The 26,504-nt window shown below is 32.2% G+C and overlaps 1 protein-coding gene across 1 annotated transcript in view; it reads right to left on the bottom strand.

Moving 5' to 3' along the window:
• LOC129233063 (maestro heat-like repeat-containing protein family member 1) overlaps positions 1 to 26,504 on the bottom strand; it is an 80,119-nt gene that overhangs the window by 45,377 nt on the left and 8,238 nt on the right. The window contains exons 6-17 of the mRNA XM_054867143.1: positions 26,272 to 26,370; positions 23,220 to 23,371; positions 21,475 to 21,615; positions 11,273 to 11,365; positions 9,689 to 9,767; positions 8,858 to 8,971; positions 8,686 to 8,756; positions 4,679 to 4,801; positions 4,253 to 4,357; positions 4,029 to 4,173; positions 3,708 to 3,890; positions 656 to 816 (exon numbers count right to left, since the gene is read on the bottom strand). Coding sequence (XP_054723118.1) covers positions 656 to 816; positions 3,708 to 3,890; positions 4,029 to 4,173; positions 4,253 to 4,357; positions 4,679 to 4,801; positions 8,686 to 8,756; positions 8,858 to 8,971; positions 9,689 to 9,767; positions 11,273 to 11,365; positions 21,475 to 21,615; positions 23,220 to 23,371; positions 26,272 to 26,370 — 1,466 coding nt within the window. The remainder of the gene's footprint in view (positions 1 to 655; positions 817 to 3,707; positions 3,891 to 4,028; positions 4,174 to 4,252; positions 4,358 to 4,678; positions 4,802 to 8,685; positions 8,757 to 8,857; positions 8,972 to 9,688; positions 9,768 to 11,272; positions 11,366 to 21,474; positions 21,616 to 23,219; positions 23,372 to 26,271; positions 26,371 to 26,504) is intronic.

Genomic DNA, 26,504 nt, shown 5'->3' on the forward strand with positions numbered 1-26,504 from the left:
TTTAGAACATTAATTGAGACTTTACTTTTACAGTAAAATTATTTATTTAAATATATTATTTTTTTGCTACAAATGTAATATTTCACATTCAATCATTCAGCATAAAAGTAAACTCATTTTAAAATCAATTGCATTAACAAACTAAAGATAAAATTTACATCTAAGGGATCATGTTATGGGTTAATTAGCATGGTAAAAAAAAAGTGAGAGCTTGGAATTTAGAGAAAAATACTTAAAATGAATGCATGTCTCACGGCAAAACCAGAGCAAAAGCAAGTTTAAATACCAAAAAGTTTCCATACTCGGTCTGAATAGTTACTGATTGATCTCAATTAAGATTTGTTTCATTATTCAATTTATGTTCAAAGTTCTTTTATTTTCACAGATATTTTTACTATACATTAAGACTTCTTCAATTTCTTTTCTTTTTTCAATTGTGGGAAATTAGGCTAAGAACAGTATTAATAATACAAACAAATTCTAAATAATTCATTTGGTGCATCCAACATATCGTCGCCTCAGAGTAACAGTAGGATATCTTAGTGCTGCCTGAGATTAGATGTCTTAGTGTTGCTCTGAGGCGACAATATTCATTTCTGTATTAGTATGCATAAATAAAAACTTTATTCAAATATATTTTAAAGACAAAATATACCTTATCATCCGGAGAATTTACATAAAGATGAAATTGTGATTGCAGTGCTTTTCCAAATTTCAAAGCCCATTCTTCTCTATCAATTTCAGAAAGAGTTTGCACAACGAATTCAGTAACATGTTCTTCCCATACAGTTTGGTTCCAATCTATGGAATCCGTACCTAGGTGAAACATAAAACAAACAATTAAGCTTTAAAAAACGAGGGAGCAACAGAAAAGAATGAATTGATCAAGAAATCTTCATACAATAGCCAAAATCACTGATCGAGTAACACTCTGACGTCACCAACAATGAAACTAGCATGATAGCTTGTGAGACGGCATTATTTCATTGTTGCATCACTTAAAATTCTGAAATTTTATTAATAACTAGATAATATTTTTTGCCAGCATTTGAGAAGCAGAGAAGTGATTGTTTTAACAAGGCAAAACTAAATCCAATAGCAACTGCTTCACTGGTTAGATTTTGCATCAGGGATGAGAGTGGTCAGAGAGAAAAAAGGAGGAAATCCAAAAAAATTTCGTAAAAGGGATAATATCCAAAACAGCATCAAAAAAGAACCTGGAAGCCATGATATTCAAAAATTCATTGGCTAACTTACCAGTTTTGAAGGCAATACATATTTAAATGTAATAATTTTGTACAATTTGCTGCATTGTACCATTTCTTGCAAGGGCGTTTATTCCTAAATAAATCTAAATTTTGAAAAAGAGGTAACAATTTCTAACCCGATTCCTTGAACAAAGCGTTGGGAGAGCCATAGGTCAATCTTGGCTGCATCACACAATAGTGTCAACTTTTCATATTTTTTTTAGAGAAAAATACATTTTTTTCATTAAAAACATTTGAGTTAATTAGTGTTAAACGAGTGATAACATAAATTTTAAAATTAAGTCTGTTTTTAAAGTAAAAATTTACAACAGAGAGAAAAATCCAAAAACTTCTTATGTGGTAGAACATACTTTTTATAGTAAGAATTGAAAATAAATAAATATATATGTATAAACACGATTAGTTATCTCTTTCCTTGCATTGTAACCCAAATTTGTTTTTAAAAACTTCCTAATATGATTTCAGAATAAAAAGAACAACTTGCAGCTGCCTCATTTAATCATGAAATATTAACAGGAAACTTTTAACAGGCTGTAAAGCCTAAACCATTTGAAATTCACCAAATATATTTTTTACACTTTCTTAAATGAACAAAAAAAGTAACCATGCCAAGTTTCAATAAAATTCGAGACTGTGGGAGCTAAGCCACATTTTTTGATTGACTTTTGCATTTTTTCTAAAATAAATTAAAGAAATAAAAATATTATTGAAATCATGAATAAAATAAGCAGATATAAGGTAGCACCTAGTAAAAAACCACTGAACATTAAAAATAATTGAAGTACTTATAGGACGCAAAAAGATTGAAATCTCAAACGAGGCAAGCAAGTAACTTCGGTGCAGCACGAGTTTTACGTCCTTGGCATGATTCCAAAACATACGTTTTTGGCAAATATCATGGAAGATGAAGATTCGTGAGGAAAAATAGAAAAAAAAAAAAAAGAAATCAAAGACTGAAAATTAAAAAAAATATATTTTTTTCATGATTTTTGAGAAAAAAAGGTTTGAAAGAGGAAAAAAAAAAAATTTGAATTTTGGCATCTTGAATTCAAATTATGTTTTTCGCAATCATGAGTGTGTGTATGTAGACGTGTGTGTTTGTGTGTAAGGGTTATGCGTATGTGTGTGTAGGCATGTGTGTTTGTCTGTGTGCTGGCATAAGTGTGTGGGTAGTTGTGTGTATGAATGTGTGTGTGGGGGGGGGGTATGCGTATGTGTGTATAGGTATATGTGTTTGTGTCTCTGTGCAGGCATGAATGTGTGAGTAGTTGTATGTATGTGTGTGTGTATGTGTGGATGTCTGTATGTATGTGTTTGTATGTGTGTGTAGTTGTGCATGCATGCACGTGTGTGTAGGACATGGATGCAACCTGGAGACGGCTTTCGCTATAGGAGCAGCATCGTGAGGAGCCCGTCGACGGTGATGGTATGGAGGGTGGTGGTGGGAAAAATCAAAAGACGCCAAAAACAGTCAAATGAGAACAATAAGCAATCGTGATTGCTGAAAAAAAAAAAAAAAAGAGAAAAGGCAGGAAAGGTTTTAAAAGCCAACAGGAAAAGTCGGAATTCCGGCAAAAGCCAGAAAAATCTTATCCCTGTTGAACATAACTAAACTTGGCAGTCCATTTTAAGTTCAAGCCAATATGACAGTGAGAATTTAATTTTTTCCCAATCAATGTTCAATATTTCTCTCTCATATGTATCTATTTTAACAAGTCAAGTTTTACGGGAAATCTTTCTTATAAAGAAGCAATTTGCACTCGTCATACCATGAAGGGTAATTTTCTAGTTTAACTAAAACAGGCATTGATATAAATTCAACAGTCTGACCACATAAAACAAACTTATGTGCAAAAAAAAAATGCATTTAACTATAGCTCTACATAAAGATTCTGTTTTTTTTTTTTTTTTGGATTATTCACTTCTAAACTGGTACAATGAAAGTAATTGTACATGCTGATATGTTAAAGATATTTAATTTTAAAAAACGAGCATAATTCACTGGGAAAAGACAGTTTGATTGTTATAAAAGTTACATGTTTCATGTTTACGGTTTCGGTTTCATTACAACCATTTGTAAAGTTTTAATGCATTTCATACATTCCATTAATCAAAATCAATGTCAGTATTTGTATACAAAAAATATGATCTTTAAAATGAAGAGGAATATAAATGTAAACTGTTTGCAAGCATTTAGGAAATGTTTATGGTAAATAAAAGCTTCAATTGATAAAAAATTCCAGTTTAAAAAGCATAGGCATTAAAATATCACTATATAATTTAAAAATATATACATTAAAAATAGTTACCAGAAATTATACAAATAATAATACAAATAAGTCAAATTTAAAGCAATACATATTGTCAAAAACTATGTAAACAAGTGCGTAAAATATGAGTGGTGAATTTAGTGAGTGAGGAAAAATTTGAGGAAAATACCTTCGAGAAACTGTAACAAATGAGGAATCTTCGAATCTGCTAGAAGGGTGAAATTCTTATTTATGGCAGGAGCAAGAACTTTCAAAAGCTTTAACACATGAATTCCTCTACCTTTATTTTCATGAGGATGGCCAATTAATACCAATAATCTTCCAAGAAGAGCTTGGCATGTAGGCACTTTAGCTAAAAAAAATTTCAAATAATTTATAACAATTAATGCAACTTCAAATATATAATCAAAATATTGTTTAAACTTTCCAAAAAAAAAAAAAAAAAATCGCAAGAAAACATTTGAAGAAAAGATTCAAAATCAACACTCACACAAACACCCATAATCAATTGCAAAGTCAGTGGTTAACTCCTCTCTCTTTTTGCTTGCAAGACCAGTTAAACTTTTACAAACTGGGGTTACAGCAGCAGTGAGTTCCTCACTCATCAAGCAATCCATAATATTTGGCCAAAGAATCTTGTGAAGCAAAGAATGAAATTACACTTAAAATACAAAATTTGTCAATAAAAGAATATAGGTGGATTTAATATCTTACTTCTTCCATTGTTTCAACAGTCGTAGTCAAAAGATGCATAACATTTTCACACATGTTTCTTAAAGCTTCATTACTAACATAATTTGGGTCACCAGGTCGCTTTGCCTAGAAGTATAAAATAGAAATGAAAGTTTTATTTTTTCAAACTAAAAGCAAACGATGCTTCTTCAAATTTTCTTCTAAACAATAATTCAATAAGTTTAAGACACAATAACAAAGATTACTTATTTAGCTTCATCATCGTTAACAAAATAAATAAATGAAAAAGGTCCTTATTTTAATTTTATGGCAAATAAGGGCTCAGGAATTGATACAAATTATCAAAAATGACTAACTAGGGTCAAACCTCATATTTACTTTGTCACAAAAAAAAAGAACATGTTTATTTTAAAACATATAAAAGTAACTTGAAAATGTTAAACTTACTGTTGGATCATCAGGCAAAGCACATTGTTGAATAACAAAGCATACTAAATCCAAACCATCATTTGATTTCAAATGATCATGATGAGCAAGAGTGACTATTACTTGTGCAATAACTTTTTTCACCTAAAAACATATAAAAATAAATGATTTTGAATGGTTGGTTATGAATTTCAAAGCTTGAAAATAGATGAACATAAAAGTATTATTCATAAATTGAATTTACTATAATTAAAATGAAGATAAATGACAGAAGTTTTAAATTACTTAGGGAGAAATTACATATGAGAAAATGTGTACAATAATTTAATAATAAAAGAGTTGATTTTTAATATCATAAGATATTAAACAAGAAATAAAGTGTTCATAAATATATTAAACTAACGAGTTATTTTTTCGATTACATTAAGAGCTGAAAACAAGTTTTTTGCAGTGTTCCATCCAGGGCCAGATTAACATCTATTTACGCCTCTAGGCCAAACTCGGAGATTACGCCCCCACCTCACATATCTGAACTCTATTGAAATAGTTCCCCCCCCCCCCCTCCCTCCTTTAGTCATTCCCAGAGGTTTAACAGCGGCCAGTGCCGAGTGAAGTTTTTGCGCTCCCCTGCATATTGACAAAACGAGGGATGGATTTCTTTCTTTGTTTTCGTTCGATGATGTTCAAATGGGTGGGGAAGGGCGGTTCCTCCGTGAATTTTAAGAAATTGAAGCGTTGGAAATGCAATTTTAGGCCATGAAAGGCGATTTCTCGGGAAGTAATGGCATTCGGAACTTGTCCCAGAAAGTTTTCGAAACTGAAATATATAACATATGTAATTGTACCTTATCTTTGATGTTACAGAAAGGGATGAGTTCGGGGACTCTCCTCCCCCCCTCGTCGCAATTAGTCTTAAAACAAATCTTAGAAGATTTTCAAAAAGGTGGGAGGAGGGCTGAAATCAGGGACACACCCCACGAAAATTTTCAAGCTTAAGTTCCTAAAAATTAAATTCTAGATGATCTGTTATGATGTGAAAGTGGGGAGTCAGAGATCTTTGATTGGCAAGAACACTCTAAAAATAAAATAAAAAAATAAAATAAAATAATAAAAAATAAATAAATAAATAAATAAAAAGAAAAAAAACAAGTGTAGATAATTTTTGAAAATAATAGTAGAAGCGGGTTCATGGAATTTCCTCTGAAGTTTTTATGAAATTAAAGTTATAAAGACGTAATTTTAGGCTACCTTTGGTGAAGTAAAAAGATGGGGTTTTACTCAGAAAATGCCTCCCTACCTTTAGTTTTCTGTGTTCACAATCTTTTTTTATTTTTAAAAATATGTTGTAAAACATATGCTCCCACTTTTTCTTTTCCAAAAATAATTAACTGTTTTAGTTTTTCCATAATGTAATTTTCAAATTCTCCCTCAAATTCTTGTCTGTCTGAAAAACAACCATTTTGGCCTCAAAAAAAAAAAAAAAAAAAAAAAAAAACTTTTGACGCTTTGGACTGAGATGATCTTTAGTAGTGATAGTGATATCGTATGTATTTTTTTCTTTCGTTTTATTTAAATTTAAATATCATGGTTCTTGAATTTTTTGATACACTTTCGTGTTTGTTCATTTTTATCTTAGAAAGCTTTAGAACTGCTGGTGTCTCTTTCTCTACTACTGTCTCTTTTCTTTTCTTCAATTTAAAACATATTTCGGGGCATCCCATGCATTTTTATTCATTTTTTTTTTGTGATCTTCGTGATGATATTTTAAATAAAAATATCATCAATTCACAAAAAATTATGTTGGAAGCAAACCTTGAGAATTAATACACAGTCGGATCCCGATTTATGCAAGGGATGCATTCCAAGACAGTTCCCAGTGATGCTAAAGAAAGTCCATTTACGAAACCAATATTTAGTGTCAATGAAGCCCATTCTAATGCTCTGCTGCACAGTGGAGCAAAAACGCTGAAAAGCGTGTAAAAATGTTTTTAACCTCTCTTGCTTGTTTGTTCACACAGGCAGATTATTATAGAATTTTTCAGATTTGTTTGGGCTCAGGGTCCAAAGTTTGCAGGTTTACGCAGTTAATTCCTTTTCAAGGTCTTTCTACAAACCATTTATGACTAATTAATATTAATTTCTAAGAGGACATAAGAGCACTTTTTTTGTAGAGTGTTTTGAAAAAAGTAACCTTGAATTCCCAAGTTTTCGGTGCTGATCAAAGCCGATTTTCGGTTTAAGAATTCAATTACTCATTTTTTCGTCTTATTACTGTCGTTGGACACGAGAGAAATTAAATATACCCGCCTTTAATAAGAATAAAAAATTATAGAATGCTTAAAAGCAATTTTTATAAATTCCCACACTCATGGTTCTTCAACTTTCTAAAGGCTCCCTTTAACTTTGTAGTGAACGAGGGGTTCTAAAATTCCAGTTCTGATTGCCTAAGAGGTAGGCCTGTGCAAAATTATTAATCCTCAATTGGTTTAACATAGGAAAAAAAAAACATTTACAAGCGCTTTTTGGCGTTTTCGCCCCACTGTGCGCTGCTCCTTTCTGAAAAATTTCTTGTTGCAAGCAAATACTTTGCGTCAGCAATAAAAAATTCATTACTCCTGCAAAACTCCCGTTATAGCCATTTCGCACAATTCAGATCACGTTGTAGCGGGATCCGACTGTAACTATAAATAAACATATATATAATTGTTTATGATAAAATATTTATTAGGAACTTGCTTGCAAATGCATGTGTGTGTAGATAATTAAAGCAGTTTATGGTGAAAATTTTGTGCAAAATATGTGATATGATTGCCAGAGGCGCTCCCATGGGGGGGGGGGCACGGGAGGTCACTTTTACATTCCAACTTTCCTTATTTGACAAAAAATATCCCACAGGTTGGAAAATTCGGAGACAATATAATAATATTTTTGTTTGTAAAGATATCTAATTTCTGATTTTTTTTCTTTTCGTTAGATGTTGATACGTGATGTGCATGCTCGTATTTTTTAATTCTTGTCATTCGGTAAGATTTGAAGTTTCATTTGGTAAAATGACATTCCCCCCCCCCCCCACACACACAAAAAAAATAATAACTTCCGGTGCCCCTAATGATTGGCAGTTACAAATAAATGTGAATTATTAAATTATTAATTGCAAAACACATACTGATGCAATTTAAAGAAAAATCAAGAGAAAAATAGTTTTAGTAACAAGTACAATTTCTATAACTGAACATTTTCTAGGTCGTGATTTTTACTAATTTTCCTGTGTGAGATTAACCTCTAGTAAGTATTTAATTTGGCAAAGCCAGGGGCGAACTAGCCCGTTGCAGCGCATCGGCCCGAAGGCCGGTGCGCCCTCGAGCCTGTGTGCCTTCATTTTTTTTACCCTCAAGCCTGTGTGACTCTGGGGTTTTTTCTTGTTTTTTCTTGCTTTTGGTGCTTGCAAACCATTTTTTTTTTGTGCCCTCAAATCCTTTTTGCTCTTTTTAGGAGTCAGGTTGGGGCCCTCTTGGAGGACTCCATTTATCTCTGGTCAAAGCTATATTTTTAAGAAATTATTGTTCAAATCAAAGGTATTAAAAATATATGCTTTGACCGGAAACGGACATCGCCTCACGCACCCCCCCCCCCCCAATTAGTTTTTATGCCTATCGTGGTTGCAATCTTTTCTAGATAATTTTTTTTTGCTTTTGCATATACTAACGCGTTGCTCTTTCTTTTCCAGCAAGCTGTTCATTTTTTTCCCTCTGCGACATGCGCCCTTTTCAGCTTGCACCCCTAGGCCAGGGCCTAGGTCGGCCTATTGGGTAATCTGGGCTGGTTCTATCACTAACTAAAAGCAACAAGTGCACTATGGGAAATTTGATTTGATAATAGCTTTCTTTTCAAGTAAAAATTATGGAGAACTTATGATTTAGGGCAATATTTTAAGATACAAGTTTTCATATTATAAGATAAGTTTGTATCATATTATAAGATATAGTCTGACAACAAAAATAATTAAAAAAAATTTTGTATGCACTTACTTTGTTTCCCGATTCTAAAACAGGCTTTATCCCTGATATAATAAGTGGGATTTTGCTAGAAATATGTTCATCTAGAATAAAATATATGCATTACATATGATTATTTTGTAAAGATGCAACATAAGAATTGTAAATTAAGCTTTAAAAGTTATAGGACACCAAAATTACATACCACAAGAGTTTATTAAATGCTTTATTACAGTTAGAGATCCAATCTTATATGATTCATTATTGCTATCCAATCGTTGTAACAGGAAAGATAAAAGTCGGTTGGAATACACAGAAGCTGAAATAAATCAGAGTAACGCAATTTTAAAAATAAAAGATATGAGGGTAAAAACATTTAAAACAATGTTCTGACCTAACTTAAACTGTATGAAAATTTCAGAAATGCTCAACTTTTAAATTTTAAATTGAACAATGTATCAATTGTAACAACTGTAACTAGGAAAACTAATTACCAATTTTGTATCATATTTTGCAAACACATTTTGCAAACACAAAAGGTATTTTGCAAACACAAAATATGATACACATGTGAAAAGATTGTTGTTCAAAAGTTTTTATTTCTGCTGGAACATTATACATAAAATGATGCTTTCATCATACTCACATCAACATTGTTATAACATAAATGAAAAAATTAAAATGGTTAAAACACCAATGAAACACTTATTGAACATTTGTGTTTTGGAGTTACAGTGCTCCATTTGTAATTAAAAAAAAAGAGAAAGAAGTTCTAAGTGGCATAATAGTTACCTAAGAAGCCTTCAAGATTGCTGCTGAGTATCAAAAGCTCAAAACTATATCTGAACTGCTAAAAGGGCTCCTTGTAGCCTCAAAACGTGTATGCACTAGTTAGTTTTGAGATCAAATGATTTTGACTTTTGACTGTCTTTTTCTTTTCATTTGCACAAAGCAAAACATTCTTATTCATTATTTTTATTATATGCTAATCAAATAACACACATGTAGGACATTTTGATTTCTTTGAATAACTTACTTAACACAGCAAAACATCTTAAAACTTCATTGTGGTTTCTAACTCCTGAAGGCTGTGAATAATCGGGCAAAGTACAAACCTAAAGGACAAAAGTTTAAATATTAGTTAGAAGCACATAATAACGAAATTAAAACCAAATACAGTGTTAGCTACACATACACACAAACATGAAGACAATATCCACATACGTCAAAACTTGTAGATAAGAAAGCTACAACAAGTGTACAATTACATTACTATTACTAAACTTATTAGAAATAAATTTCCCAAACAGATAAGGTTTGATAAAAATCTGTGTTTACATCTGTGATCTTACATCAAAATATTCTTTCAACCATGGACAAGATAAAATTAACTTTCCTTGAACAGTTCATCAGTAAAAGTAATTAATTTTGAAGTGTAAAAATTTAAATTATTAAACTTTTCACATTAAAATAGAGTTGGATTTATCAGACACTGCTTTAACACCAAAGGAAAACAAACACATTTCATGATAGGTTTTTGATTAAGTTGAAAGTACCTTGTAGTGTGCATGCATAGCTTCTTAAAACTATCATCCGAAAAATGATTAAAACAACATAATAAGTTTTATTTAGTGACAATAATAAGTATAAAGTAGAGTATCTTGAGAACACAAAAATTTAAATTTTAAGTAAATATAGGCCTATGTTTATCAGTTTCCATTAAATTCACCAGATAACTGTTCCTTTATATTAAAAAAGTATAATGAATTATTTACTAACAATTTAGGTTACTTTAGGAATTAAAAATATTTTGATAGAGATATATTTATCTGAATTTCAACACAAACAAGTAGTAACCGTTTTCTTTCACATTGATGTCAAGGTGATTCCAATACTATACCTCAGATTATATTAGAGAGAACTTATTTGAATATAACACAGTCTCAAATCAAAGAAACACTGAAGGTAGTTACTAAACACCTGTTAAAATCTGCTCTAAGTCAATGATATAATAACTATTTAAAATTAGAAGACAGAGAAAAATTTCAGTGTTGAGTAGAATTAAAGCTTTGGGGAGGTGTTAGAAACCAGAAAAAAAAGTTCAATGAAAGATTCCCAGAGAGTCTACAGAAAATTAGTAGTAGTCTGGTGAAGACTTAGCCAGTGAGGCAGAATTGGTAAACATGTGTTAGCTTTGTAAGGCATTAAGAAAAAAAATTCCTTAGTTTCTATAGTTTTGAAAGATTATATGGTTGGCATGGGGAAAAAAAGAGGCTCTTTCTGTTGATGAATAATCATTTTTTTTTTTAACATTTTTGAATGACAAACAACAAATAAAGACTATGAAGTTGGAAGCAATCTGTGTCTAAGAAATTAAAGGGATGGGGGGGGGGGACATGCAGTAAATAGTACATAGAAAAATCATCAACATTACTAATTCATAACAATTTTCAGTAGAGATACAATAACTGACTTAAGTAAATTTTTAAGACTATCGCAACTTCTGTCTCTTGAAATCTGCTCAGATTTTTTTTTTTCTCATGATTGTTCAGATAGACAGACAGGTTTGACCAATTGCATGAAAATGCTTTTTTTTAGTTTATAAAATACAGAATTTTACTTGAGGGAAAAGAGCAGCTAAAATTGAATCCAGATGTGATTCGAGTACAACACTATGATTGGATACTGCAGCATCTAACACCATACATAATCCCTGAAAAGGAAAAACCAAAATTTAATATCAGGAAAAAAAACCTAAAATTGGTTTGAAATTTTGCAGTTTAATTCATGTCTTAGAAATTTTAATTGAGTGAGGATCTATAGTTTCTAGATGTCTGCAGTTTAAAAAATGGATTCAATAAATTCAGAATAAAATGTTTTTTTAAATGGAAAAAAAAATACATATAATGCAAAATTTTAATAATAAAACAATACTCAAAAAACCCAACACAATTATTGCCACATATACCAGGGTCGTTGAGGTAAATCCGGAATTTGTTTATTAACTGCCCTCTAGCGGTTGTTAAGTGCATATTTCCGAATAGGTTATCTAATGTGTAGTTCATAATGTCACGAGGCGCGCGCATATAGACACATTACAACAAGCAACAACATGAGCCGGGAACAAGACAGAAGAGCAGCGATCCTTGAGTCCCTTCGTGCCGGTAAATCACCAAAGGAGATTATTGAGTGGTTATCTTCTGGTGTTATCTTCAGGTCAGTTGAATGGATGCTTCAGAAGTGCCCACCGTCGTGCACACCAAATTTCAGCAGCGGTCATGGTCCTTGGGGTTATCAGCAGCGAAGGGGATGTTATGCCACCTCATTTCTTTGAAGAAGGTCTCAGAATCAACGCCAATGGATACATTCACGTATTGGAAACGGTAGTCAAGCCCTGGATGGACATGGTGGCCGCCAGAAGAGATTATGTCTTCCAGCAGGACTCAGCGCCAGCCCACAAGTTGAGAAAAACCCAAGCGTGGCTTCACAGTAATGTGCCCTACCACTGGACACCCGACCTCTGGCCACCCTCCAGCCCGGAGTGCAATCCTCTCGATTACTACTTTTGGGGCGTAGTTGAGGAAAAGGTTAATGCAAAATTCCATAATACCAAGGACGCGCTGAGAGTCACCATTACTGAGGTGGTGCCCAACGTGGACAGGAAAGAGGTGAAACATGCATGTGGCCGGTTCCGGTCACGTCTTGAGCGAGTGGTGGCAGCTAACGGCGGCTTTATAGAATAATTTCTTTTTATAACATATTTTCCATAATATTGCAAAGTTGTGTACAAAATAAATCCTTTTTGTTTGCGTTATAAGAGTTTTAATACTTGTGTCCCATTTTCCGGATTTACCTCAACGGCCCTGTATTTTGAGAGCATAACAGGAGGAAACTAGGCAATTGCTAAAAATCCATTCTTCAGATTCCAAAAAGTGGCATGGGGTTCAAAGTTTACACAAACAAGTGAAGAAAGGAAATTTTGTGGAAAGATGGGGAGGAAATAAAACCAAAACAAGGAAGTTTTCTTCATTTAAGCTACATTTGAAACTGAGTAATTGTAGTGGATGAATTAAACAATAACTCTTATTCTGCAGATAAAACATTTTTCAGAGGGTAATAGCTACACAGACTCAAGTAAATTACAAGGATATTTACATTCATATACAGTGGCGGCTTGTGCCTTGAAAAGTAAGGGGGCTAGATCATGGGTGCACTCGCACCCCCCCCCCCCCAGTTTAAAATTAAATTTTTTTAAACATATTTTTCAATATTTAAATTTTTTTGAAATAATTATTTCTGTTAAATAAATAGAACTAAATTCATTTTAAACACAGGACAAGCTACAAAATTCTTAAACTACTAAGTGAATCACGAAAGATATCATATTTATATCCATGATTGCAGGGTGGTGCACTTTCGACCCCTGACTTTCAAAAATAAAATTTAATCAGACAGGAAGAAGCTGCAAAGTACATCACGAAAATTATTAATATCACATTTTTGTCCAGTACGCTCTGCGACGCTGCAGTACGCCTCCCTTGCAGCACCGGTAAAGGGCTGCAAGGGAGGCACTTTCACCCCCTGGCTTTTCAAAATAAATAAATCAATACATTTTAAAAAGCACTTTTAATCCAATATTTTTAATAGTAATATTATTTTTAACCTTTTAATAACTAATTATTTTGAATGAGTAATATTATTTTAAGCAAGACCCCAAGTTATAAAAGTACAGAAATATTGTGATCAGAGAAATATGTAGAAATTATAAGTTAATTAACTTTAACAAAGATAAAAATGCATCTCAGTATTTGCTTTAAAATGAATAAAATAAAAATAGATAAACGAAATTTTAAAAAACTAAAAATACAGGGTTGCCACGGAAGTTCAAGAATGAAATTCCCTGACATTTCCAGGTTTTCCAGGTGGTTTTGAGAAAAATTCCAGGTTATCGATCTCCACCTTCATTTTGCAACATTAATATATGCATCTCAAATTTTGATAAAACTTACCTCATTTTCAAACTTTACAAACAATGGCTACCAAATTTAATTTACTCAAGCTGAAATAATCAAAAATATGTACTAAGGGTGGTTCAATTTTTTTTTTCCCCTCAGCTCGAGTTCAAGACACCCCTTATCTTTTTTAAACTTACTATTAGTATTGTGCTGTAAAAGTTTTAGCTTCTTACTCAAATTTTAAGAGGGTGCTCAATGACCCCTTAATTTAACATTAGCTCTAGCATAGAAAAAGTCACCAATTTAGAAACATTTAATTTCCCCAGCTGTTTTTTTTTATGTAAGTAATTATTTTATTGCAATGAATATGCATATAACTCGTGTAGATAACTAAAAACTTATGAAACCTAAACTTTTTCAATTATTGCCTTTCACCCCTCCAATCCATTGAACTCAAAGCGCTTTTAGACTTTGGCCTGTAAAAAAATCATGCATCTTTTAGCTTCACATATTTCCCCTGTTTGTTGCTCATAAAACAGGGGTGCTCCCCCCCCCCCAAGTTCAATGGCACAACTTCCCCCCCCCCCCCCCCCCCAATATTTCTGAACGCCTTGGACTTTTTTTTAATTTTTAACACTCTTTTTTTATTTTTTTTTTAACCTATTTATTTATTTTTAATTATTATTGTTTTGAAAGAAAAGTGTGCTCACTCCCCAATAAAATACACACACACAGATGAAAATAATAAAGTAAAATAATATGAGTAAATAATTTGAATAAAAAAAAAGTAAAATAAATAATTAAAAAATCCCCCCCCCCACCAAAAAAAAAAATTTTGATGGCGCAACTTGCGACATAATCACTCCTGTGGGCACCCTGTCATAAAGTTAAATTTTGAGCATTGATCAGAAACTTCTCTGATGTGCAGATTTTTTTTTTTTTTAATCGGATTACTTTTATTTTGAAAGAAAGAAGCGCATTGGAAGTCTTTAAAGATCACTACCAAAATACTAAAAGATTAGTGATACCTCTGTAAAAAAGAAACTTTCTAAGTTTAAAATTGTCTAATGAACTAAATTTACAAAACAAAATTGTTTAGAATAATACGATTGATTTTCGTTAATTAATTTAAAGAAAAAATATAAAATAAGAAAATATTATTGCAGCTCATTAAAAACTTCAGTTGCACTCGCAGACAAAACAATGTGCTGTGCATCATAACAACTTCAGAACTGCTGACGTAAACAAGCAGCGTTTAAACAAGCCGCTCAAGGGAGGAAGAAAAGAAGTACTTTCTGCGCATGTCCACTGCCAACTGCTATGGTGCATGCGCCAATGGCAGAGAGTTGATAAAAAGAACTGCAGGGGGAAGAAGAAAGAGGGGAATGACAAAACAACAAATGGGAAGGGAATGGCAGCGAAAAAAACAAGGCTGAAAGTTTTTTTTTGACCTTATAGACCGCGGGGTCGTGCTAAGAACGATCGGAAATATGCAATTTTTCATTTTCCCTGACATTTCCCTGATTTTCGGCCATTTTCATTTTTCCTGACAATTCCAGGTTTTCCCGGTGCATGGCAACCCTGAAATACCTCCTGGCGTTCATGGGCCAGATTCAGAATTGTTATGCTGACAAAGAAAAAAAATATCCAACTCTTTTTATTTTCTTCAAAGTATTGATAACTTGTCACATTTTTTTTAAAATTACATGAGCAGTAATTTAAAACAAGTAATAATTTCTGTGTAACAATGGGAAGACATTTTTTGAATAAAAAAATTTTGTAGGGCCATTCCACCATCACGTGTGGAACAAAATAAGCTTAAATTTCATTATCATTTCGTCATCTCTCTTAATATTTTAATGAAATATTGGTAAGAGTTTTTTGAATCTTTACATTTGATGCAAAGATACTTCTGACACAATTATATTTTTATTAAACAATTTTGGTATTTAAAATAAAATTTATTTACATGCATCACATGCAGGACATCCAAAGTCAATCTCTGGTAACTTGTTTATGAATAAGCTAATATTTTTGCTCTATTAATACAGCAATGACGAAACAAATTGTAGATTTTGAAAGCTATGGTTCCAACGTAAAGGAAACATGTCTCATTAGTTTAGACCATTGAAAAAAAAAATATGTATACGCCCATTCCATTGAAAATGATCATTTTGTCCTGGACGTGACAGTTCCTATATTTCATAAAAAATAAATAATTTTTGAAGAAAGTTTTTGCTTAAGAAGTCACACATGCGTTTGTGATTTAAGCAACAAAATTGTGTTCATCCTCCATTTAAATTATTATTTTTTATAAAATATATGAAGCTTTACGTGCGGGACAAAATTACCGTTTTCCATGGAAAGGCCCTGTAACACTATATCGTCACCTCAGAGCAACAGTAAGATATCTAATCCCAGAAATAATCTTACTGTTGCTCTGAGACGGCGATATGCACATATGTACATACAACGCAACACACAACAGAAAGCACAACTAGAAAATAATTTTTAGGGGGAGGGGGAGGCACAATAGCAAAAAGAAAAAAAAAATCTCATCAATTTGATTCAGTTGCTCATCAACTCTCTCAATTGTGAAACTTGTAGTTTTAAAAACGCAATTTCAGATGGTCTTCGGTAATGTTACGGGAAAGAACGGTACACTCTCCGGAAATTTGTAGTAATTGAAGCTTTAAAACGCGGTTATATGCCATATTTATTGACGTTAGTGTAAGAGATGGAGCTCAGGCACTCTCTCTGTTAGTTTTTTTTTTTTTTTTTTGAAAAATAAATAGAAATCAATCCCTCCTCCCCCCTTCAATTTTTCGAAATTGCAGTTCCAAAAACGCAATTGCAGACAACCTATGAAAATTTTAAGGGGAAGGGGTTCTGGAGCTCTTCTCTGGATTTTTTCTTTTTTTTTTTTAAATTGAATTCCTAAAGTTGACCTGAAGAAAAAAAAAGAATTCATATAATCCGCAGATAATACGATGCAAAAACATGAAGTTTTGATTTAAAATATAATTTTAGCAACTAAATTAAAAAACGTGAAAAAGTAATAACTTTTAAAGTACATTCAAAACTAATACAAAAAATAATCTAAAAAATAATGATTTCTTCTCTGAATTTCCAATATAGTATGTTAATTACTAGAAGATAAAGAGTCAAGAAAGGAGCAAACAGTCTAATCTTGTGCAAACGAAGGCTTCTTCTTTTACTGTATCTTGTTTATTTACATAGCCTGAATTCAGTAAGGCAGGGTAACGGTCTCGGGGAATTCTGCTATAAATATTGAGGTTCAATGCGTTGGTGTAGAGGGAAAAAAAAACAGATAATTCGCAGCAACGTATAATCCACACCTCATTAGTTTTACACTTTTTTAACCGTTAATCCGCGGATATACGCAAGAAAATACGGTACAATCCATTTTTATTTATTTCAAGATATGCGCACTAAAAAAAAGAGAAAAAAAAAAGAATTATTGTCTGAAAAAAGTGAGGGGGCCCGGGCCCATCTGGCACCTCCCACAAGCCGCCACTGTTTATATAATACGGAAATTTTATCGAGATACAAAACCATCATTATGGAAGGATCTATTGTTGCATCAAATATTGTTGAAGGACTTTTCCCTCTCACAAATCTTGTATTAGGGTAAATCTATGGGAAATGCTTATCCCATAATTAAGTACCTCCTTTAAGGGACACCTCTGAATAAGGGACACCTCTATTTAAGGGACACTTTTTCTGGTCCCAGTCCCTTTGAATAGGAACCTCCATGTGTTTGCCTCTCATTCAGGGACTCTCTATTTAAAGGACAGTCACAGAGAAAAATTACAAATAATAAAAAAAAAAAATTTGAATTTTGTCATCTTGAATTCAAATTATGTTTTTCGCAATCACGAGTGTGTGTGTATATGTAAGCGTGTGTGTTTGTGTGTGGGGGGTATGTGTGTGTAAGCATGTGTGCTTGTGTGTGTGTAGGCATGTGTGTTTGTGTCTGTGTGCAGGCATGAGTGTGTGGGTAGTTGTGTGTATGTGTGTGTAGGCATATGTGTTTGTGTCTGTGTGCAGGCATGAGTGTGTGTATGTGTTTGTGTATGTGTGTAGGTGTATGCATGTGTGTAGGTGTATATATGTATATGTGTGTAGGTGCGTGTATGTATGTATGTATGCATGTAAGTGTAGGATATTGACGAAACCTGGAGACGGTTTTCGCTAGAGGTGCAGCATCGTGAGGATCGGGTCGACGGTGATGCTGCGGAGGGTGGCGGTGGGAAAAATAATAGGAATGTCAAAAACAGTCAAATGAAAGCAATAAGCAATCGTGATTACTCTAAAAAAAATACATATAAATGGATTAGAAATATCGAATTTACTGGAATTCAAGATTCACTTTTTGTTCAAAAATTAACTGGTAAAAGTTTGTCTGGACATTATAATACATATTTCTTAATTTTATATTCAAATTCTTACTGAGTCCTACATTCATGCCTCTTCCTCTCAATAATTTCTTCATATGGATCTGATAGATAAGGTGCCGCCCATGACAAGCTTTGTATAGAAACATTTAAATGTGGTCACACTGTTTAAAACACAGGACTTGAAAGGACCCGTACGAACCCTGGTTCTGCATTGGAAATTACAGAACATCCAACAAATCCATGTAACACATCAATTCAAAATTGTAATTTTTTAAAATCAGTTACAAAACTTTAATGCTACAGAATGTGATAAAACTTTTTTTTTTCCAGTTTGAATAATTCTGAATTTTACTTAATAGATATGAAACATTTTCAATACTCCATCTTATATGTTAGTAATTTACATTTATTATGATATAATACTCAGTTATATGTTAAGTACACAACATGCATCAATTCATCTACCTCCAAAGAAGGGACACCTCTATTTAAAGGACAGTTTGTCCAGTCCCCTTAGTGTCCCTTATTGAGAGGTTCTACTGTATTTCTAAATATTATTAAAAAATTGTAAATAGCTTCAGGTGCACTGAAAGTACGTTGTACACATTATTAACTTCAAATATTAACTGGCAACATTTTGACACGTTGTCTGAGTGCAACAAAACTGCTGGCAAGCATATCCACAGAGCAAAAACTTCATCCTTGGAATCATTAAATTTCACTTGAGAATATTTGAAAACTTACTAAGGACATTTTTAAGGACTGTTCTACTTAATCTGATGAGGATTTTAAAGGGAACAACAAACATTATTTCAGAACTGTTGCTTGCTTTTGATGGGGATTTTTAGAGACTAACATCATCATTCTAATGGGATTTTTAAGGTCTGTGAACCTTACTCAGAAGGAGATTTTTAGGGAATTGTTTTCATTTCTAATAAGGATTTTTAGCACAAAAGTTGAGAATGCCATTCTGAATTTCAGAGAATTGTCCTTATTTAGAAACAGTTGTGCTAATTCAAGAGAGGATTTGCACGTTTGTAATCTTTATTTTAACACTAGAAAGACGGCATTTTCCGTATACCTAGAAAAACTAGTAGTGGTTATTTTGACTGCCATGCTTAAGACATTGGAAATTGTTTCTTTTCGGGATTTTTAATCACAGAAAAGTTTGTTTTGATAGGCAGTAAATTAATTTAACAATTGAATCATAATAAAATCAGTAAATCAGTTTTAGAAAACTTTTTTTTTTCTTAAATTTTGTGATCGATGAAGTGAAATACACATATGTATTGCATAAATGATAGTGAGAAAGATTAAATTCAGACAAAATGAGAGATATTTTCTAAATATGTTGAAAATACTAATTTTAACTAACGAGTATTTTCAACCAGGCATGCGATTGGCTTCATACAGCACAAATATAGCAAAATACTTACATTACTCCCCTTTACCATATTGACAAATGCTTATTTTTATCACTTTGTATGTACTTGAGCCACAAACTGTTTTTTAGCAACCAGCAAAAATGTTCGTAGTTTTATTTGCGCATTGCTTCATTTGACATTGTTTTTGTTTTCTCCTGAGGTCTAGGTTCCGAAAAGTAATTGCAATCATCTGATAAAAACAAATTCTTTTCACTGTTAGGAATGTAGTAGCCATCCTCGGATGAGTCAGACTGTTTATCTGAACCGCTAACCCTTTTAGACAAATCCTGCAACAGTTGTAGGAGTTCATTTCTTGATAATTTTTTTTACCAACAGCACGTTATCGCATCATGAAGATAATTGTGTGATAAGGCACTTTAAGAGCATCAAAGGAAATAAACGCCTATATTTCAAACAAAGCACATGTTTTGGTGCACAAAAGAATTCCATTCCAAGTTTTTTGAATCCACCTGTTTTAAATCTACTCTTTTTAGAACTAATAGAATTTCGCGTGTCCAGTCACATACCTTTCCAATTCACCTTTCTCAACTTTGCGCCCTGTTCTGACAGCACAAAAAAAAAAAGCACAGGACCAACATGTGTTTTGCATTTCTTAACGGTTCAAAGAACTGCTCCTGACCAGCAGGTGCTACTCAAATGAGACCCAATGAATGTTACTCACTCCAACTACTAACAAAAATCCATAGATCACATAAATGATGACAGAAAAGTGAACAAAACCGGATGCATAAATAAAATTTCTTTGAGAGGTCAGTCTTTCTAGGTATAACCATTTATAGTGACTATAATAATAAGTTTGAAGAAATAAAATTTCCTTTTTTTCAATCTTAATAAACAATTAGGAAAAGTCGATGAAGGAAAAAGAGTTCGAAAAATAAATGCAGTAAATATGAGCATTTGAAAACCGTTTGTGGTCAAAATGACCGCTTCTGTCTTTCTAGTGTTAATGAAAATGTTAACTACATTTCTCTGCATTTAATCAGGAGAGAATTGGACATACCGCACACGACCTCGGTTCCTTTCTACTCCAGAGAACACTGAAACAACTAAGATAGCTGGCTTAAAGTATCGGGCAGTCTCATGGGAATAAGGATTTTTAAAGGGAGTGTATACTTTATTTAGGAACTTCGTTCCTTACTCAGTTAGAAAATTTCAGACAGTAATGTCCTTATTCCAATGGGGTATTTGATGAAATTATTAAAAACTGTTTCCTTTCTCAAGTGTGATTTTTTAAGGACTCATGTCATAATTCTAACTAAGATTTTTAAGATATTTAAAAATTTTCTGATGGGAAATTTAACCATAATTTTTGCCTCTTTAACTTAGGCTTTGGTAAAAGAGCGTCAGAGAAACAAATTCACCTTAGAAGTCACTTTTCATTGCAGTATTTGACTTCTCGATAAAATGTAGTTCAATAGTGTGTAAAACTTTTCAATATCAAAATTAAAAAAATTAAGGAGTTACAAATTTATAAACTGATTCTTGGCATAATAAAAGTTGTTTCAAATCAATAAAATATAGAAGATTGGTGGAATACTTTTAAAAATGCTGGGTAAAAGCTTTATTAACTTTTAAGCAAATTGGTCATACTGTCCTCCCTCATGCTAAACACAATTTTACCAGTACTTTGAAAGACTGGAAATGCTACTCAAATCAATTGAGGCAGTTGGTATCTAAACCAGTTCTCCGTCCACTTCTGAAAAATTTGTAGGGGATACACATTCATGGGTTGAATTGTCTTCAAAGAAAACCAGTTTTTGACCTTGTTGAGCTTAATGCATTCCAAATCACTTTGTATCATGATTGTATCCACAGAGCATAAAAATATGAAAGAAGGATTTTTTTTTAATTAATGGATTGAGCTGGTTCTGCTCTTAACCCTTGATGCAATAGTTATTTGCTTTCAATAATATAAAACTTAATAACCCAACTTCTTTGATCGAAAGGCATTTTTAAAATAATTTGTGAACAAACGTTTTAACACAATATTCAGAAACATACTTGAGTTGTATGTTGGAATTCTTGATGTCTTTTATAAATTCCAAGAACAGCTGGAAAAAATTTAGGCAGCAATTCTTCTAACTTTTCAGAGCTCAGAAGATGAGTCATATATCCAAGTGCAACAACAACTTCAGATCTCACCTAGCACACACACACACACAAAAAAAAAAAAAAAAAAAAGATTTTTAATCAAATTAGTACAGTATTCATTCCTTATGTATATCATTTGGACACACTATGCTTTTCTTTTATCTTCCAAGAAATAAAAAGAAGGTAATAAAATAGAGCAAAACTTCATTTAAATATTAGAACACTGAAGTAAATGAAATATTTTATTTGTTGGAAGGTCTCTTCCTTTATTTTTCTTAGTCAATGAACAAAACAGATATTCTTTTAATTTATCTGGATTTTTTTGTAAGTTGAATTCTTAATCAGAACATTTTTAAATATCTTTTTTCCAGTAACTACAATAAAATATTTAGATTTCGGATGTTTAGTTCGGATGCAAATTAGTATGCTAATTAATTAATATCTTGAAGTTTTCTGATAGTTTATTTAGTACTTTTGATACATAGTTATCTTAACAACCTACTAGTACTCTCATTTTAGAATTAAGAGAGGGGGGGGGATATTTAAAGGGTCAAAATGTTGTCCCAAAATTAATAAGTGAAGGGGGAAGGGATGGGGCGGGGGGTTCACGAGTGGTTTCTTTATAATATCCGATATCAGGGTTCACCAACTGATGACAGGCTCCGGTGTTAAGCAAATTGTGATTCAAAAAAAGAACAAAAGAAAAAATATCGCAGTGAAAAACAACGTATGGTTCCTTTTTTACTGCAAAATTAATTTATTTTAAGGATTCAAAATTTTTACTCTTTTCTTACTCTTGCGCCATTCTAATTTTGCACCATTTCTTTTAAATCACATGTCGCTATCTTATAACTTACGCTTGACGATTCTACAATGTCTTTTTTACTACCCTTTAGCAATGAACCATCGGACAAATGAGGCTTAATTACCTCCCTTTCAGCGCTTTCGCAGAGGGGGGAGAATAGAGAAAAACTCTTTGCCCCTTCACCCCCTTCTGAGTACTCGATTAGAATTGCAAATGCAGCGCCATCAGCATTGGCAATTTAGTGTGTTCCTGATTATTCAAGCATGCTTTTTCCCAAACTTGTCTAGCCAACCTGTTCCTAGATGTTGGCTTTTTTGTCAAACCACTGTTCCGTTTCGGGTTGAATGGCATTTAACATACGTTTCTATCAATGTCTTCATCTTTGCCTGAGAAATATTGTTGACGTAGCCATCAAAGTTGGTGAGTGACATAAATTATTTACAGAAAAAAAATTGAGTAACAATTTTACAAAATGGACTTGGAGGATGGCCACCTATCTTATGCATACAATTTTCCTATAGATTGTTTTCTCTGGGAATATGTAAATTTGCATCTCAATCCTGGAAAGCCTACATTTGAGACGTTATTGCCAAATACAGCCTGTTTTATTGCAAAGAATGTGTGAGAATGAACCTCCAGATGATGCCATGTATGGATCAGCTGCAGAGCCCACATGCCCAAAATCTATTCAAACATTAATGCTCAAAAATTAGGTCAAAAATTCCAATATCATGAATTTTAACATTCAAGTGTTTTTCTATGTTTTATTTCAACTAAATGTTCTCCACCACTAAAAAATAATTTAAACTATTGTACTGTATTATTTTTACAAAAATATGAGAACATTTACCTTAGCTTCACGAGAAGGCAACCAATTATTGAAAAGGATATCATAAGCACTACTAATTTCAGTGCTGAAAGTGTCTTTAGTCACATAAGGATCAGGAGATTTTTCAGCGTTTGATATGCACTCCAATATTGCTTCACAAAATTTCGACAATGCTGAACAGAAAAAATATTATCACATATAATAATCTAAGGTTAATAAGATATTTCATCAACAAGTATTTTATAGTCCGACACTGTTATAATGAACAAATTTTTTATTTGACTTAATGACTACTGAGAGAGTAGTCTTGGAAACAATGAACAAAATTTTATATCTCAATTCATCCAAGAGAAAGGGAAGGTACTAAAGTTGAAAAGTAAAATTTCAGTTTCCTTTTACCCCAACTGATCTGAAATTAATAAAATTAAGAGAAGGAAAAAAATGCGAATCAGAAGCCCCAAATTAAAAAGCAAGTGAAGATATTGTTAGATTTCCCATCGTCTTCTAATTCAGTCTCCGTGAAAACGGAAATTCACAACACACAACTAAGCTTTTGTCGGATGTCTTTTCATCCATAAGCTCATTATTTTTTGCATTGAAAAAGGCGTTCCCTGTAACGCCGAAACACGTGTCTGCTGTAATTTACAAATTTGTGCTTCTACTTACATTGTTTGGGTCTGACTTTACACAACTAAGTCTTGAGCAGTAAATTACCACCCCTAAGGCAGGGCTAAGGCGATACTAACTGCTTACGTACGAAAGAACTACTTGCAATATACCAGACAGCCTGGTTAACACAGCTAGAGACTGCAGTACAACAAAGTAGTCTGGAATGTGAAATTCTAGAAAGGTGGATTATCTGACCATCAACAGAAACATGTTAAAAGTAAAGTTCTTATATTTTACTGAATGCAACGGGAGGTTACAAGAACACAACTACAAGTAAGTTTGTTTCGTGCAGTCTGTACACCAAACTGAAGAAGATAATGAGGGCAAAGATCATGGAAAGGTTCTCAAAAGGAGAGTGACAGGATTGTTCCCGATAAACATGCTACTTCACTTTACATTGATGAGAAAGATGAGTTTGCAGTAAGTAAAAGTCAATCATCAGTGTGTCGTTGCCAGAACCAAAGCCAGTTGAATTAAAAATAAGGATTATGTACATTTTCTCAGGAACTGCGTGCGTTTTTGCAAATTTCTGACTTTTTAACAGTTGGGAGTTCATTTTCATCCAGCTTTTATGTATATTTTGACTTTTTAAGGAATAAAATACGCTATTTTTTTTTAATTTGGGAGTAATTAATTTGATTTTACGCATCATGAACTGGGCATACTATAAAATTTTTGCAAATCATCATATTTGTAAGCTTTTCCATACTTCTAAATGAAAAACAATCAATAAATGATACAAAATGCACGATTTTGTTGTTGACACTCTGATGGGCTAATTATGACCTCTACTAAACATTTAAGTTTCGTGAAAATAAAAAGTTCTTAATGAACAAATATAATCATTAGTTTCCATAGCTGTCCAATAAAAACATGGTGATAGAAATTACAATAAAAACAAGCAACATAATTTCCTCACATAAAATCAGAAGAACCTAAAACTTTCAAGTAAAATAAAACTTAGTCCTGTATTTTTTCTAGTCAAATGCAATATTTTCAGAGCACTGCAATACAGAACATAAGTTGAAATTAACACAACTACCCCCATTTAGGAAAATAACATTCCTGTGGGAAATGTTTTTAAATGGAAAAAGACAGGGATCCTTCACATTCACAAAAATGCATGAACGTTGTGAAGTCATTTGATTGAGTCTTAACTACAGTCGAGCCTCCATACATCGAACTTCCACACATCGAAATTTTCTAAACATCGAAATCCCAGCAAAATTCAATGTTCATTACATATATCGAAAAAACCTCTATATATCGAAAAAAATTTCGAGACATCGTAGATTTTTTTTCCACTTTAGACTGTTTGTCTGGTGAAAAATGAAGGTTAGGGGAGAAAATTATGTTTATTAAAGGTTGCTAAGAAACTCATAAGAAATCTGGGTTTGAGGGGTGTGTAGACAGGACGTTGTTCCATTTTGGAGTTCTTAAATTACCTCAAGTTTATTTCAAATCTTAGTTGTAACCAGTAACACTGTAAAATCAGTATCAAGTTATCCTTTTTGTCTGTTGATTATTTTAGTCTTTTTAGCTTCAGTAAAAATCATTCAGGTTAAGCAGATTGATTTACTTTTCTCTTGATTACATTGTCAAAAAGAAAATCCCCTCATGTTGTGAATCAAGTTGAACTGCTGAAGAATGAAGATGTATGAATTACAAAAATGTGTAATTTCTGTTAATTTTTTAATTATTAATTTTCATTTAATCTGATGCTCGTATAAATTAGAAATTGGGCTTCATGCACGAAAATTAGCTTTAATTTTAATGTTTTTGGCGATTTTAATGATAAAATAAGATCGTTTCTACATATCGAATTTTTTCTGGCAATTTGCTACTTCGATATATGGAGGTCTGACTGTATATTATTTATCATGGACAAAGTAAAAGAAGGATAAAGTTTTTTTGTTTCTTTCTGTTTGCAATGTCTCAAATTGCTACATTTCTTATTGGCAGAAAAATTTTGTTCCATGGAAAATTATAAATAGATTAGAAATGGCTTTTCTAACTTAATGATTAATCTATTATTTAGTAATTTTATAAAGTTTCATTGAAGAATACTCATAGTTTCATAGGAAAGTAACATGTGAGTCGGAATCTAAAACTTATATAATGTTGAAACTTATAGATCAAAACTTGTAATAGATGCTTTTTTAATGTTAATATAATGAATGAACACATATTATACTTTTGAAAATCAATAAACGAAGTAGAAGATATGAACTTGAGAAAAAATACATTTACTAATTCTTAAAAAGACTTATTGTTCAATCAAGAAAAAATACTTCACTATACTAAAAAAAAAGTAATCTAGCTTTTGCTTTTAGGAATGAGAATAAAATTATTATATTTAAAAAAAGGGTTTAAAAAAATCCATCAATATTTTACATTTGCATACCATGAGCAAATATCCATTTCATATTTTCCTGCTTAACGATACCCAATAATGGCAACATAGTTCCAATTATAGGTTTCAAGAATGGAACAATCCCAAACACTGAAAGAAAAGCGACACTTTAAGAGCAAATGAAATGAAAAATACACAATAAATAATTGATAGCAAAATACTGATTTATTATAATAATTATGAACTTTTATGACAAAAACATGGCTGAACAATTTTTTTTTTTT

This window comes from Uloborus diversus, chromosome 1 (genome assembly GCF_026930045.1).
Source record: "Uloborus diversus isolate 005 chromosome 1, Udiv.v.3.1, whole genome shotgun sequence".
Classification (NCBI taxonomy): Eukaryota; Metazoa; Arthropoda; class Arachnida; order Araneae; family Uloboridae; genus Uloborus; species Uloborus diversus.